Source organism: Ambystoma mexicanum, chromosome 4p (assembly GCF_040938575.1).
Source record: "Ambystoma mexicanum isolate Mex_15411 chromosome 4p, UKY_AmexF1_1, whole genome shotgun sequence".
Classification (NCBI taxonomy): Eukaryota; Metazoa; Chordata; class Amphibia; order Caudata; family Ambystomatidae; genus Ambystoma; species Ambystoma mexicanum.
In genome coordinates, this window is record NC_090927.1 from 212,102,836 (window position 1) to 212,118,903 (window position 16,068).

Consider the following 16,068-nt stretch of genomic DNA (forward strand, 5'->3'; position numbering starts at 1 on the left):
GGTTCGCCGCTGGGCGGACGCGGGCTACGAGCTGCTACGAGACGTGTTTGACCAGGGTATATTCGTTGAATGGCCCGATCTCCCCTTGCGAAGCGACCAGAGTGTATGGCTCCAATATACATCCCTTCGTAGGACCCTTAAGCGTAATTACCAAGCGTTCCCTGCATTGCCACCAGATGACCCAGCCATTGAGGAGCTCTACTTCCCCGGCCCCACGAGGGGTAAGATCTCTAGGTTATATACTGTGCTACAATCCAGATCTGTCCCAGACTTCGCTAAACTGAAACGTGCTTGGGAGGCAGACCTCGGTGTTGAGATGTCGGTTGAGCGCTGGGCACACCTATGCGAACGCACACATTGAGTTTCCTTCAACTCCCGGTTTAAACTCATTCAGTTCAAAGTACTACATAGGTTTCACCACACCCCGATCAGACTACATTGAATGTCCGGTGATCACCCTGCCAGCTGCCCCAGATGCGGCCAGGATGATGCCGACTATATCCACAAGATTTGGTCCTGCCCCCGCCTCTCACAGTTTTGGGAGGCTGTTTGCTCGACAGTATCCGCTGTGATTGACCATCCCATTGCTCCCTCCCCGGTGGTATGCCTCTTTCACGACCTCCCAGGCCTCTCCCGTGATTCCAAGAAACTAGCTGGCCTCTGCCTGCTTCTCGCGGTGCGCTCCATCCTGCTCTGCTGGCTTCGCCCCTCACCTCCCACACATGCCCAATGGCTGAGAGCGGTCACGTGGGCCTCGGATTCTGAGGAAGCCTGGTCCCATATGCAACCCACCCACTCCAGGCCTAGAAATATTTGGCTCAGGTTCCGCTCTTACATGTCCGATCTTGTCGAGACACCGGATGCCTCCCCCCCACCCGCTTCCCTCCACCAGCTTGGGTCCTCACCCCTATCATAGTTTCCTGTTGCCCTCTCCACGCTGTGACTGTGTTCTTTGATTGTTCCATCATGTGTAGTAACCACATGTACATGGAGATTACAATAATTATCCAGCCTTCAAACGTTGCTTTTACATTTTATGGTTTTTGAGGTTAAACATCCCCCAAATTAGCCCACATCTCCCAGAGCCTCTCAACTCCCCTTGTGTACCCTTTGTCCCAAAATCCTTCTATCTTTCTGTCAGATAATCCTCACGATGTAGGCAGATTGAAGCGTGATGCTTCTCAATTGTCACAGTTTCAGAATGAGAGACTCCAACATGGCCTTTGAAAAGCAAGATGACAAATTGTGCAGGAATGTATTAAATGGTGTTGGAGCCAACACAAAACCCTAATTTAGGTGATTACTTAACAGCCAACTTGTTCATTTCTTACACCGGTTTAGTTTGCTAAGAGTGGGGAAAACAGCAGATCTCCATCAATTTTCCTAGAAGAAAGATATATACGATTTCTTTATTTTTTACAAAGTCTTTCGTACTATAAATTAGATCTTAATTCATACAAAGTGAGACGATAAGAGACTGATGTTTTTAGAGTATTTCTTACCTCATGATTTACCGATGCCCCGAGGCCAAGAGTGTCATTTTTAAGTTGCACTTTAATATTTTCTGTGGATCCTTGTTCCTTTGCCCCAAGGCCCTGTAAGACAGGAAAAGCACGTTTAGAACTGTAACCCCGAGACCAGCAAAGTCATCAAAATCATTTCATGAACATAGGACAGAAGTCATTGACATCACTCAATAAATCCACGAGCACTGTGCAATGCTGCACCAGATAAACACCTAACAATACCACACATGCATACAAAAGACAAAATAAGTTGTTTATATTCTAAATGCCCCAATAGGTAATGCAAGCATTCCCTACAACAGAATGCACGGAAAAGGGCTCCAATTATATGCTGAATGCTTTTCATTTCTTGTCCAATGGTTCCCAAGACAAATACAATGGCATCACAAGCATGTGCTGATATGGTGAAGATGTGTGGTCTTATTTTTGTTCTTGTTCTTTGGTGTACAGTTATGTTACATGAGGTTTGCAATGCGCTAATATGCCATTTACATGATCTTGTGGCACTAAAATACTCATCTCATCACTGAATCTTCAACAGTGGTGGGAAGTCAAGGTGGTGTGTCTCAGAGTTTGTACGGGAGATTGTCCTAGCAGGGGGAATGAAATCTAGCAGTCTGCCCCATCTCCAGTAATTCAGGTTTGTTTGTGCGATTCTTTTCTGTGTTGTGTCTGTAGGGAAGGCATGGTATCACAAGTATGACACTGACACAATGGGTAAAACCTTTATTGAAATTGTTGGGGCTGGAAAAACTCTTTCTTTGCCCTATAACTAAGATGGGAGTAGTCTCAAACATCAAAAAATAAATAAAGTTCTATTGGAGTCTGTCAAATCAAAATTACCTATGCTAACAAAACCAATGCTGCCATATCGCTTGTACAAAAAGTGGAAAAAGGAGAAATGTATACAAAAGGAAAAATCAGTGTTCAAATGATATGTGGGTGAACCAGTTCTCCTCCCCATGTTCGGTCTCACAGAGTAAGGCGGCCCCTGTAGGCAGGATTACACACTCTGGCTCGGTTTCCAACACAATACACAGTTCAAAACCGTGGATCTAGGCCCGCCTGGCCTTTCACGTTAAAGTCTCTTTCTCGGACTTCAAAAATAAGGTTTCAACCAAAATGTTCACAAAGATCGCCCACCTTGTCAGGCTAAGACCTTTCACCACACAGTTCTCATAGGTCCCTCTCTATCGGGCTCAGACCTGTCACGATAAGGTTCAACACAAAACTTGCAAGGGGGCTCTCTTCCCCAAGCTTATTATACTTTGAGTCTCCCTCAGTCGAGCTCGGACCACTTTCGGATGTCGAAGACTTTCGAATGTGCGTGGCTTTCTTTACAGACCACTGCAGGGATACTTCGACTCAAAGTTCACAGCTTAACTTTCACTCTTTCCTTCTCTAGGAATCAATCTTCTTTATTTCATTTTTTCCGCTTTAAACAAAGTACCGTTCACAGAGACTTTCGAGTGGGCTGCTTCCTTTCACCGGACCACTCAGTTACTTACTATCACTGATTTTGCAGCTGTACTTTACAGAGTTCGCTCACAGGTCTGCCTTTCTTTGAGTCTCAGCCACACGCGTCCAGCCTTCACTCGCAATATACGGTTTCTATGGTTTACTTTAGCACACACCGGTCTCTCAGGTCGCTTGCAAACTCACTGGCTGTTTGCATCTTTTTCTGGGTTTTGCGATTTCTAATTCACGAGTCAAGGTTAGAAACACAGGCTTGTTCTTGCCTCCCCAAGTCTGCCGTTCACCTGGGAGGGTCTCTGCCATCCTTGAAACCCAATGCAGTCTTTACTTACGAGATCTGGCCTTCTCCATGCATCTTTTGTGGCCTGTCAGAGGCAACGACCTCCAGTAGGGAACTCTAGGGGCTTTGTACCCGCAGCTCTCGCCCCTTGGTCCATCGCTCCAGCAGGTTTGCCTTAATTCTGGAAGTTCTTCTCATACTCGAGTTCCGCCTTGCTCAGAGTGTGTCTTTAGCTGTTGCCTTTTATCCATGTGAGGAGAGCCAATTGGTATCAGGTGTACCACACTTGCCCGATTATGCGCTTGACCCGATTAACGGTACACGTCTAGTACGATGTATGAGAGAGAGTTAGTCTCGTTACTCCCAGTCACCCGTTCCTCTGCCCAATGTTACAAGGAGGGTGGTGGGGCGGGGGGTGGGGGGGGTTGTTAGTGGTCATGTACAGTTGTGACCTCAGAGCATCTTAAAAAAAATAGGATGGGGTAGATTAACAAAAAAGGAGGCAATACTGCATCTCACCATAGGCTGCCTCACCTCCCTCACCCACGTGATCCTCCCGCACTGGTCCACCCCCAGTGTCTGGAGCCAAAGGCGATGGCCGTGCCCTGGCCACAAGAGAGAGAGAGATCTCCGCGGACTAGCGGGAGAGGTGGGTACAGACACTAAAGTGGTGATGAAGATCTTGTTCTCACTGAATTTGTACATGGTGGGAAGTCATCAGTCAGAGTTCAGTTAAGGGCAGACATTGAAAGGGGATAGGAAACTAGACAGTCCGGCCCATCCGGCAGAAAAAGAGAATATGGCCCATTAAGAGCAAGATGTGGTCCCCCTTTCAAGCAGACACTATCTCACACTACAATTCCCCCCATGCTCCCTCATCTGTCCCCCATCTGCCCAGTGCTTCCTCGAACTTCCCTTCTTCTCCCGCTGCAATGGCACTTGTTACCAACATAAAAAAAAAAATTCTACTACCAATATCTATTCATTCAAGTCACTCCACCTCTTCAACCTACACCTACAACCACATCATTCCTCCCCTCTGCTCTCTACCATAATTGCACATTCTACCCTGTTCTTAACCAGTTCTGTCTTACGCGTTTTGCCCTATTCCTGGTCGCTGTAACACCGTCATCCGCCATCATCCATCAGGCTTCAACAATATGTGGCACCCTAATGAGGGTTGCCCCGCTGAATGTTAACGGTTTTGTTAATGGTTTTGGTATAGGTTTCTAGTTGAAACGCATGTATCCTCAATAAATACAAATAACATTGTAAATATGTCTGGGGAAATAGGGATACTGAGATCATCCCCTTCTCTCTCTTTCAGCAACAGTGCTTGATACATTTTGTTAATTTGAGCGTTATTTGGCAACATCAATAATAAACGCATGATGCACATACTTTCGAATTAAGCGTTACCTTTTTCTAGAGCGCAAAAGAAGGTCCTGTAGGGTAGATTAACTATTCAAAACATGAGAGGTTTTCTTAGCCAACACAAATTAGGAATAGTCTATTAGCTCAGTACTGGATTATAAAGAACATGAAACTGATCTAGGACAAAAATGTTACATTACAAAACTCAGTGAGTTCCATCAGACATACAGAGAAGTAGCGTACCAGGCACTCGTATTCCCCAATAACAGGCCACTACTCCCTAACATGAAAATAAAACAGATTAAAAATACTTCAAATAAAAAATGGTTTATTTCTTCATTGGGTCTTTGGTTTTACAAAAAAAAAAAAAGAAAACCTTACACGGTTAATATCCACCATAGTAAATTCTTAAAAACAAGCACATCCGAAGTGGGCGCTACCAAGTGGCTGTTTGGCTGGTCTCGCTGGCCCTCATCTGTTGCGAGTTCTCCTCTTGCCACTTTTGCCACTGGATACTGGACTAATGCCCGTCGGCGAGAGGAATCACTTCTGCTGCCGCAACGCGGCTCTTTTTGGACTGTTCACCTTAAACGAAGTAATTGAACAAAGTTTGCTTCTTTTCATTCTCTTTCTTGCTCTTAGTGTGCGCCGCGGCTTAGGCACTTAATCTACATTCACTCGCTTACATTTCCTTTTTGATCCTGTTCTTCCTGTTTCTTTCTTTCCTCTTTTTCTACAGCTGCATTGCCTAGCCTCCTTGCCCCGCCTCCGGCACGCCCCCCGGCCAGTCTCGGCCTTCGACACTTCCTATAACAGTTAGGTGCGCGTGCATCAGAAGTGGGCGCTACCAAGTGGCTGTTTGGCTGTTCGGGTGTGCCGGGGAGCAGGGGCAGCAGGATATTAATCCACCAATTGCCCTTGGGGTAAGCAGTTCATATTTTATCTATCTTTCTTTTTTTTTTCTTTTCTTCTGTCAAAGTAATATTACCTGGGAAGCATGGCAACTGTGTTGTGCAATGGGAAAATGTGTACTAAAGAGTCCAGGGCCCCTACCGACCTTGGAAAACAATCCGCCCTCCCAATGTGTTGGAATAGAGATAAAATCCTTCAGGGAAACGCACGAAAGCCCCCATATGGGGGAGGGGAACGAAGCACAAAAACCCATGATCCCTCCATTGGATACCATTACTCAAGAAGAGAATCTAAGGGGGGGGTGAATGTAGAGGAGGATAAAAAGGAAAAAATGGATGCTATTAAACAAGAGGTAGAATTTATCTACATGCACTCGCAAATACACATAAAAATGGGCGTCCAATCTTTGGGGGGAGGATGATATATCCTTCGTGCCTGCGGGCTTATCCTTTGATTCTCAAATCCCAATTCAATCAAGTTTTCTGAGTGTAAGAGAGTCATTAAATCAAAAACTAACTGAGGGGGCAGATAACATGCCAAAGGAGATAAACCTTGATGTATCTATGATGGGGCAAGCATCGAGGATGAAATTGGGGAAGCATGCTAGGCTCTCAAGGGGCCCGTCCATGCCTGTTAATGCGGCTCGAAATGGGATTGACCATGTGCACCTGTTTAATACACTTCCCCAACTGAGGACCCTAACACCATATAGAGTCTTCTCAGCAAACGCAAAATTCCCTTTACCATCTGCCTCTATAGTCAAAGACACACAAGAAGGCTGGGGAGGGGAACACAAGAGTGTAATGGGGAGCAGGGGGAACATACGCCATTGGAGAATCTGGCGAAGCCAGCACTGCCCTTCCACGCCAATAATCACCCAATTTCAGGGGTTCCCCTCACGAGTTCCCCGATTGATGACAGCAATGTTAAATTCGAGGAATCACTTCCAGTGATTTCTAGGATACTGAACCTTATAGATAAAGGACATGAGCTTACACACTGGGAGATGAGATCTGAAAAGGATCGTATTGGATACTCAACTAAAACTTAGTAAAGTGGAAGTCTTCCTTATGGGTAAAGACAATAATAAAGGTACCCCCAAAGAAGATAGATATCCCACTAACTCTAAAAACAACTAACTCACAAGGATCCCAAACCCTGGTTAGTGGAACGGAAGGTCAGAGTTTTGCAAGTGTGATACCCTTGGGGATTGCGATGAACATGTCGAAGGAAAAAAATGGAAACAATGCCCAGAAACCTGAATTAGAAGGGGAAAAAAGATCATGGAGGCACTCAAGGATCTATCAGTGAACATTTCCATATTGGAAAAAAGTATGCAAGTGCTGACAGGGACCTCCACCCCCATAATGTCTTTGAGACCAGTAATGCCAGCTCATGAAGAGGATATTAATCCCAGTGACGCCCCTGACAGTCCATCTGTCCCAATTAAAATAATGGACTCTGACGGTATAGGGGGGATAGAAGATGTAATAAAAAAACAAGAGGAGGAGGGAAGTGTCAGTGGAAATGGTTTCTTTCTCTCAAGGAGACAAAAACTCTGGGCCTTAAAGGCAAAAAAAAGGCTGATGAAGAAGGGATTGACTATCTCCAAGTCAGAAATTCCTAAAAAAGAACCTAAGGCACCACTGAACGAAGTTGCTCTATCTGACCTAATACAACTTAATGAGGAAAGTAGGATGGCCCTGCAATTAAATAATGTTGACACTCTGAAATCTATCCCGGGAGTAACCCAGGGAAATAACAAAAAACAAAAAAAACTTGGAAAAAATAAAAAATACAAATAAGAAGCAGGGGGAATACATGAGACCTAATGCAGATAAGACAAAAAGGTACTGATAATGAGATAGCACAGGCACAACAAATTGGGGTGGGGGAGTGGGGGTGAGAACAAGGAAATAAAACAGCTACAACTCTCCAATTTCTACAAGGTTTAGGAGAAATCGACATCTCGTCAGATATTACCACAAGACATCCCTAACCCTATGGCTGAACGTCCAATGACCTCAGCAGAATCTAATAGACTGGGCTTTTCCTCCATACCTTCAGCTCCGATTTCTGCCCCAGTACCTACAGGGACCTCAAAGACCCCGGGGGCAGACTTAACGGAGGGGAAAATGAAATCTAACCCTGGGAAGTCTCAGTCTGAGGGAGCAACGCATGAGGGGCTTATACCACCCTTGAAGGGAGATGAACAGCCCCTGACAGGGAACGAAGGGGAACATTTGAGTCTCCCTGACACCATAAAAAGGATTATGATGGATCTCTTACCCGACCTGGCACTGCAGGGAAATAAGGCCATGCTGGGAAGGGACTACGAGAAAAAGGGCAATCCAGCATGGGCCACCAGTGAAACGCTTATTTCCTCTGCGTCTAGGGGAGGGGGCACAGAAAAAGTGCAGTTGCATCAGGACCGGTGGGGACAGAGGGAGGAATATGAAAGGGTTTCTATACAATCTACTGACGAGCAAGGAATGTCTCACTCCAAAGGCACAGAGGAAACGAGAAATTGTTTATAATATGAATCGGCTAGGCCCCTTCATGTTAAGGATAGTGACCTAAGGAACACAATATGGCGAAATGTCTCATTCCCGGAATATCCAAGTATCCTTCTCTATAACCTGTGTGATATTGGAGGACCATCCTCTTTGAATAGACCTCGTGTTATGTCATTATTTAACAAAGTCCCCCGTCTGAGGCTGATTACATCTGCTGACATCTGTTTAGTGGACTTTATCCATACCTCACGCCTTGATCATGTCCGTATTGTTCCCAACTCACAAAAGATATTTGACATGATAATGCAGGAGACAGAACAATTCAATAGAATGGGTTATGATATCCTTATTTTCAGTAGTGGTTGGGAGAATGGAAATGCTCAGGGGTTCCAAAAAGTAAATTCCAACATACCCAGGGAGGAAGTAAACACACGAAATGAAAATAACCCGACTCATAAGGGGGAGGAGGTTCAGGACTGGACTTGGCTTGCCCAAACCCTTAGAGAGTCAAAATCCGAAGTCCAAAAGATGAAACAAAAGCTTTAGTTTTACTAAAGGAAATGATTACTGGAAATTGCTCTCATGGAACTCAAGGGGCTACTCGAATCTAGTGAACTCGGGGGCATTGTGTGCAAAACTTCATTTAACTTGTTTTGTATACAGGGTACGTGGCTTATTTCCCCTATACAACTAGATGGTTTTGTGTGTAAACATCTTTTAGCTAAAATGGGTGCAACGTGGAAGACCAGCAGGAGGTTTACTCACTGCGGTCAAAATTGCATCTGGTACACGAGTCCTGGAATCAATGAATTTTGCACTTGTTGTTGTATTGGAATATGGAAATAATTTACATCTTCAACTGATGCTTGTGCTAAATATTTATTGGAATTCCCAAATACTATTGGGTAATGTCATTTTGCATCTGAATAACTGTATATCTGCCATGTTGCTCAAATATAGAGGAATAGATATAATTGCGCATGATCTCTACTCAGACATTAAATATGGACAAGGTATTGGGAAAAAGAGGGGTGCGTCAGTAATAAGGCCTAAGCTGAACACGAAAAATGCCAAGGCGGGTCCTTTGCAATTAAACAAAAGATAATTAATGGTGAGATCTGGAGGAATTTGTTTGATCACTGGGGACTTAACCATATTAATGGTCTATTCAATTCCTCTCTTTATGAGCATACATGGTCGAATGGTGTTTATAAATCGCATATTGATCACATTTTCATGTTAAAAGCTCTATCTGCTCTACGTTTAGAACTTCTTATAAACGATACAAACATGAGCGATCATAGATCTCTGGAGATTATATGGCATCTAATATTGTACCATCAAAACAAAGCACAAAGCAGATGCATTTGACAGTATCATGTGGTGAAAATCGTATAACCTAGCACGAGGGAAATGTTAAATTTAACACCGTCTTTGTTCAAGACTATAACAGTATGCCATTGTCTTCTAGACTTCAGTGCTTCTCTGTATCGAACTTTACGGAATACATCAAGGACATGATAGGTAGATCGATAAAACAAAGTAAACATGGTATTACGAACCCCATTCACATACATGCATATGACCCTTTGGTAAGGCAAAAAAAAAATAATATTGCCAATCGCCAAATTAGAGCAATCCTGAAGACCAATCTGACCGAGATCGAAAAAAATGACAAATCCTCCAAATTAAACAAACCAAAAAAAAATGGTTGAAAAACCATAAGATTGTTCTGCAGAGCAATGACAACATCAATATGCTAGCAGCACTAAGGGGTTTGTCGGGACGTGAATTCTGGTGCCTGATAAATGCACTGGAAAAACGACAGGTCATAATTCAATCGGTAAATGTACAGGAAGATACTTGGGGGGAAACACTTTTCAATCCTTTATAAAGGTAAAATGGCAATGACGAATTAATTACTTCTCATAAAAAAAGGGCTCTGGGACTTAGATTTCTCGATCGAGGATATTGAATCCCAGATTAAGAGGGCAAACAATTCAAGGGCAGCCGGACCTAATGGCTTGACAAATACCAACTTGAAGACCCCTGAACAGTGGGCAAAAGTGCTATTTATTCTCTTCAATTCCATTATACAGTTCAGGGTAATTCCTCAGTCTTGGAGTATATTTTATGTCGTGCCCATATATAAAAAGGGGGACAGAACCTGCCCGTCTAACTACCGCCCGATTTCTATTATGGACGCCGACTCGAAGATCTTTGCGGGGCTGGTATTAGAGAATAGTGGAGTGGGCGGACTGTAATCTTACCGCCCCTGCAATTTGGCTTTCGAAAAAGGGATGGGAACCGAGATAGGGGGATTGACCATTTGTCTACTCTTAGAGAAGGCATGTAAATAAAACTGCAACCCCAATATACCTGGCATCGGTCGACCTTTTGCTGCCCTTTGATAAGGTGGACAGGGTGAGACTGGACAAAATTAGCCCAAATGGGGCTCCCCTCTCGACTCCTAACAATCCTTATTAATCTTCATGAGGACTCGGCAATCCAAGTGAGACTGAATATGTCTGGTGACCTTTCTAAAATAATTTAAAAAAAACAACGGTCTTAGACAAGGGTGTTTGTTTGCCCCAACCCTTTTTTAACCTTTACACTGAAGACGTAAATGTCTCTCTCTTCCCTCGTTTCCCCAAAGATAGAGGGCATTAAAATATGCGGGAGTGCATATGCCGACGATCGTCTCCTGGTCGACAACACTCCCGCTTGTCTACAACGAAAACTTACGGCACTGGCAACACATGTGCAAGAAAACGCATTGGTTATAAATGAAAAGACATTGGTTGTAATATCCTTCACTACCAGGAAGAAGAATGTAAACTACAAATGGCGAATAAATACATGTTCCCTAGTAAAAGTAAGATCCCTATGTTATCTGGGTTTCCCGGTCTTTGGGAGTGCATCTATACAGTCTTACTGGAATTTCTATTTGGAGAAAGCAGATCAGCTTATCCTCCAAATGAAGAAGGTTTCAGGCAAATACTGTAAATTCTCTATCAGTCCCCTGATCAGGTTTTATAATCTGAAAGTTGTGCCAAAATTACTATACGGTCTAGAAATACTCCCATTTGAAACCTTGCGTTTGGTACAAAAAATGGAATCCAAAATATGGCGGAAAATCTCCCCCAGAGCGTTCCTGTCCCTGCAATTCGCTACGAATTAGGTCTTATTACATATGAGAGTTAAGTGGAAAAAAATGGCATATCGGAATTTGGTTGTATCCAAAAATAACTCCCTCTATACCCTGTTGGGAGGTAGACTGAGAAGGGGAACTAGCGAATCGAAGTGGATGTTGAAATTACAGAACGATTGTGTAGATCTCCTTGAGACCATTAATGTATCGCACGAAATGTTGATTCTCAACCCAGTGGGTGTGAAAAAACGGTTGCAATGGTTGGATTGGGCTAATACCATGGAGACGGTGGCTCCCTCTAAGATTTATAAACAATTGCCGAGGGGAAAGAACTAGGCATGCTGGAATCCTACTTTACCAAATTCCCGGATCCCACAAGGAGAGCAGTCTACCTACGCTTCCGTTTTAATGTTTTTCCTACGGGGGAAATACTCAAAATCAGATCTGGTACGGGTCAAAAAATCCCCTGTCGCTTTTGCCACTGTGAAACTACGACTGAATCACTTGAACATCTACTTATATATTGTGAAACAAATCGCTCCACAGCTACTAACCTCCTTTGGTAAATTTGTCCATGACCCCTCGAAGGGTTTTTACGGAATTATTATGGTGGCACATGCTTCATGGGAAGGTAAATGCATTAAAGCTAGATGTGGTAAACTTCTTAGTAGAAGTGTGTGGTCTGGCAACCCTAGGAAGAATAAATTAACATTGCAGTGAAACTCCACTTGACCTCTGAATATATTTGAATGCAAAGTGTGACTTTTCTCTGCCCTTTAGACTCTATACGCTTCTCTGATTCTAATAATGTTAAACATTTACAAAGAGATTGTATACTGTCTTAGATTGGTATATACTTGGAAGAATACTGTATATCTGTTTTAACGTTTCTAATGTTTGATCTGCAATAATCTTGTATATTTTTTTAGATTGGTTAATATTTGGAATGATATTGTATATCTGTTCTAAATTTAAAGTTTTGTTAAATTTTATGTCAGATTTTGTAAAGGTTTAATTTGTGTAAACCAGATACAAATAATTTTAAAAAAAAAAACAAGTAGACCATGGAGGAAAAAATAAATAAATCAGTATTTCATTCTACAGTTGTTAGGATACAAAAAGAATTACAATAAAAACTAGTAAAAAAAAAAAAAAAAGCAGCAAGGCTGCTGCCACTTTTTACACCTCACCTCCTCAATCTCCCACCCCTGACGACCGGGAGAGGGCCTCGCATAAAAGGTCACACCAGCGGAATGCAACCTTTTGTGCAGCAATTCGTGGACATACATCCAAAGCAGATCTATTATTACTGCATTTTAAGAGTTTTAGGATAAAAATGCATCAAATTTGCCTGAACTTCTAGCTGCAAAAACGTATGTATCACAATCAATACCCATTTCAGAGATGACATTTTTGCTTGCCTGAAGAGAAAAAAGAAATTAAAAAAAATAAATAAATAAAAACTCATTTTGACTCCCTAAAAAATTATTTTACTCCCACCTTAAAGAAACAGGGAATAAAATACACCCCCTTCGAAACGTTACCTGAGGAACTGAGGATTATGCACAACAATATGCAATATAACTGGGTCAGTGAGAGATCCTATTAAAAGCACAAATTTGGAGATCAAGTAGTAGGTTCCAGTACGATGTAGGACCTGGAAGACACAATTGAGATGCAACCCTGCTGCGGATGAGCATCTATGACTTTGATATGTAAATGCTTGTTGGAAGTGGCGATGGAACACCTTCCCAATGATGATGCAACAATTGCATGCTATGCAGGACGGGAGGACCTAAAAAAATCATGTCTATGTGAAAGGCAAAAATACAACTGAACATCAACCAAGATCCGAGACCAACATTCAGTGTGTGTTTCTGAAGAAAATATTCCATCGCCAGGTGGGGACATAATAATAAGTCTCTCTAGAGGTGTAGGTATTGGAAATCGTCTGTGCCCTAGACAGCAACACTTCTGGATTCTGCCCGGGTGCGAAAGCCCCACTTAAACCTACAGAGAGAGAGAGAGGGACTGTAGCAAACCCGGATATTAGAGAGTGACAGAGAGGAACGTCAAAAAGGAGGGACTACACAGCCCCAAGTCCCATATAAAAATTGGAAGCCATCTTCAGAGGCAGGGCCACCAGCCAAGCCCTATATAAACAACCTGAGGCTGTAGTTCCGGTAGCTGTTGCCCAGCAGACCCAGAAGACCTGCTGAGATGCAGAAAACCATGAATATCTAAATTTCCCTAGCATGCTTGCACACCTGAGCCCCCTTACACCAGAAGTGGCTTAAAGGTGGGGCAGAAGCTCTGTAAAAGTCAAGGGCCTGTGCCAGAAAGCTGAGAGTGAGGAGATCTGGATCTGGCTGGAGACGTAAACAGGAGGAGCTGGAGAAAAAGCTGTAGACAGGAGACTGGAGGGGAGTTCCTGAACCGTAGAAGAGCAGGAGACAGGAGGTTGAAAGAGAGCCAGAAGGATATAGTAAAAAAGAGAGGGCTGCAGGAGAAGCCCAGGAAGCTGAAGAACGACAGGCCGCCCATTTAGGTAAGGAATTAGGACAGTCAGAGGGCTGGGAAAGACGACCCAGAGGACTGGGCAGAGGAATTCCCAGAACATCGGGAGGAGAGTGACACACAGGGCTGGGAAAAGAGACCACAGGCAGAGAAGGAACATTTTGAAAGGGTAGGGGTTATGTCTGAACAGAAAATAGGAACTTAAAAGGCGATAGAGGAAAACACTATTGCATTGGGGACATACTGGAAAGGTGAAAAGGAGCAACAAGGGGGGGCAATGAAGTCACGAAAAGGGGGTGAAAGGTAATCCCCAGGGAGAATGACAAAAGGTGCCCAAAGGAGTGAAGAAAGTGGCGGTATATGTAAGGGAACAAGCGTAAGACTCACACAGTAATCTGTTTCAAGATCCCTTCCACTTTTTATCATTCTGTAGCTATCCGGTGCCTCTGGATGAAGTTCCACTAAGTTTCAGTACTCAACAAAAGTGAGCCTCCTTCCCAGTGTTTCTTCTCCCTTTTTTAAGGCTTTGCTTTACAAGTTCAACAGGAATGATTTCTCCCTTGACCTTCTCTAAATTTCTGTAGGCCTTCACGCTTTAAGGAAAAATTCCTCTTTTCACTTGTATTCCTTAAACCTTCAACGAAGTATTCACACTCTTAAATGATATGAATCTTTTCCATGAGTTTCTTTTACACATATGGTGCTCTTTCCTTTACAATTTCAAGGGGATGGCCTTCCCTTGCATCTCCCTTTAAATACACACTTCCTTTTAATTGTTTGTATTATCACACTCTGTATTTTCCACTTGCTTTCTAGGGGTATCGCTCTACACTCCTCTCAATTTCCATGGTGTACTCTTCTGCCATGGTATTTTATTTTACTCCTTTCTCACGGATTTCAAAAAGGAGGTATAATCCTTCCCTTTCATGTATTGGTTTCACGCTTTCCCTAACTTCAGGTTCACTTCCCTTCCCAGTTTACTCTCCAGCCAGGATGTGACACTATTTCCCATGCTTCACTTCTCCTGGTTTACTCTCCTGCTGTTATGGCGCACTATTTCACAAAGTTCACTTCTCCTGGTTTACTCTCCCTGCCAGTATGTTACACTGTTTTGCAAAATTCACTTCCCATGACGGTTTGAGCCCCAGACTCATTTACCCGGGTTTACTAACCTGCCAGGACATTCATTCTCCAAATACTTTTGTCCTCCACAAAACAATATTTTCTAAATATTCGGTCAGCAACCCTTTCTCATTACAATTCGTTTATGCTTTCACTTCGTTAGCTATGCGGTCCTCTGTTTTTCCAGCACCGTTCTCACTCGTACCAATTCCTGTTTTGAAATATTGGGTCACCGACCCTTTTCTAATATTGCTTGCATCCGCATCAACTTCGTCAATGGTATTTCTTAACACGACACAGCATTCACTTACATGTGCTCTGGTAACCCATTCGCTTTCTCTGGGCTTACCGGGTGGCTTCGGTGTTTCCTTGCGTCTTCCCTTCTCCATCTTCTTTGGTTAGCTGACTTTGCATGCTTCCCGTGAGCCGGTAAGCTTTTGCTTTGCCCTCCTACTGCGCAAGGCTCTCGCTGCTTCAGGCCCTCAATCAGTAAGCAGACTTTGGTTCGCCTCTCCTGCACGCCATTCATGTCACTTCAGCGCTTTTTCCGACGTTCTGCTTGTCCTCAGCTTTCTGACCGGCGGTCAAAACAAGTCACTGACAGAGCCAGCCTCTGCTTCTCTCTCCTTTCTGATGCTCTCTCAGCTGCATCAACTTTAAAACTTCCTGGCACTGTGTAACTTCGTCCAAAGACTAGGACACAGCATTGGCTTACCGCTTCTGGTCATCTTCATTACTGCATCCCTCTTCCTCGTCTTAGTACTGAAAAGGGGCGTTAGGGGATACAAGGTGCTTGACTGCATTAAAGTGGGATTTCTCAATAGGCCATGTATGTACATTATAAAGGCATATGTGTAATTGGAAATTGTGACTGCCAGACAATTTATCTAGTATTCTTCTGTCCCTCTGGAGTTTGTCTTCCCTGTGTGGGGGAGCCAGCCAATCAGCTCCTTCAATGCCAAGTGTTAAAGCAGAAACAAAGCCTGCGTTTGGGGGAGCTGCTGGCTCTCCCATTTTTCTGCATGTCCCTTCCATTTACCGCCCACGCCCTCCCATCAAACCTCCCCATGCACCTTTTTTACACTCCTCTCACTTACCTTAATCCACTACCCGCCATCCTATTCCTCCGGTCCCCATCCGCCACAGCTGGCAACAAGGGACTCAGTAGCTAATCCCTAGTCGCTGCCTACGGCG

At 43.7% G+C, this 16,068-nt stretch overlaps 1 protein-coding gene across 2 annotated transcripts in view; it reads right to left on the minus strand.

Annotated features, from left to right (window-relative positions):
- Nucleotides 1-16,068, minus strand: part of PINX1 (PIN2 (TERF1) interacting telomerase inhibitor 1) — a 1,062,731-nt gene that overhangs the window by 988,767 nt on the left and 57,896 nt on the right. For both annotated transcript variants that reach the window (XM_069605727.1, XM_069605725.1), the window contains one exon: nt 1,503-1,595. In XM_069605727.1, coding sequence (XP_069461828.1) covers nt 1,503-1,595 — 93 coding nt within the window. The remainder of the gene's footprint in view (nt 1-1,502; nt 1,596-16,068) is intronic.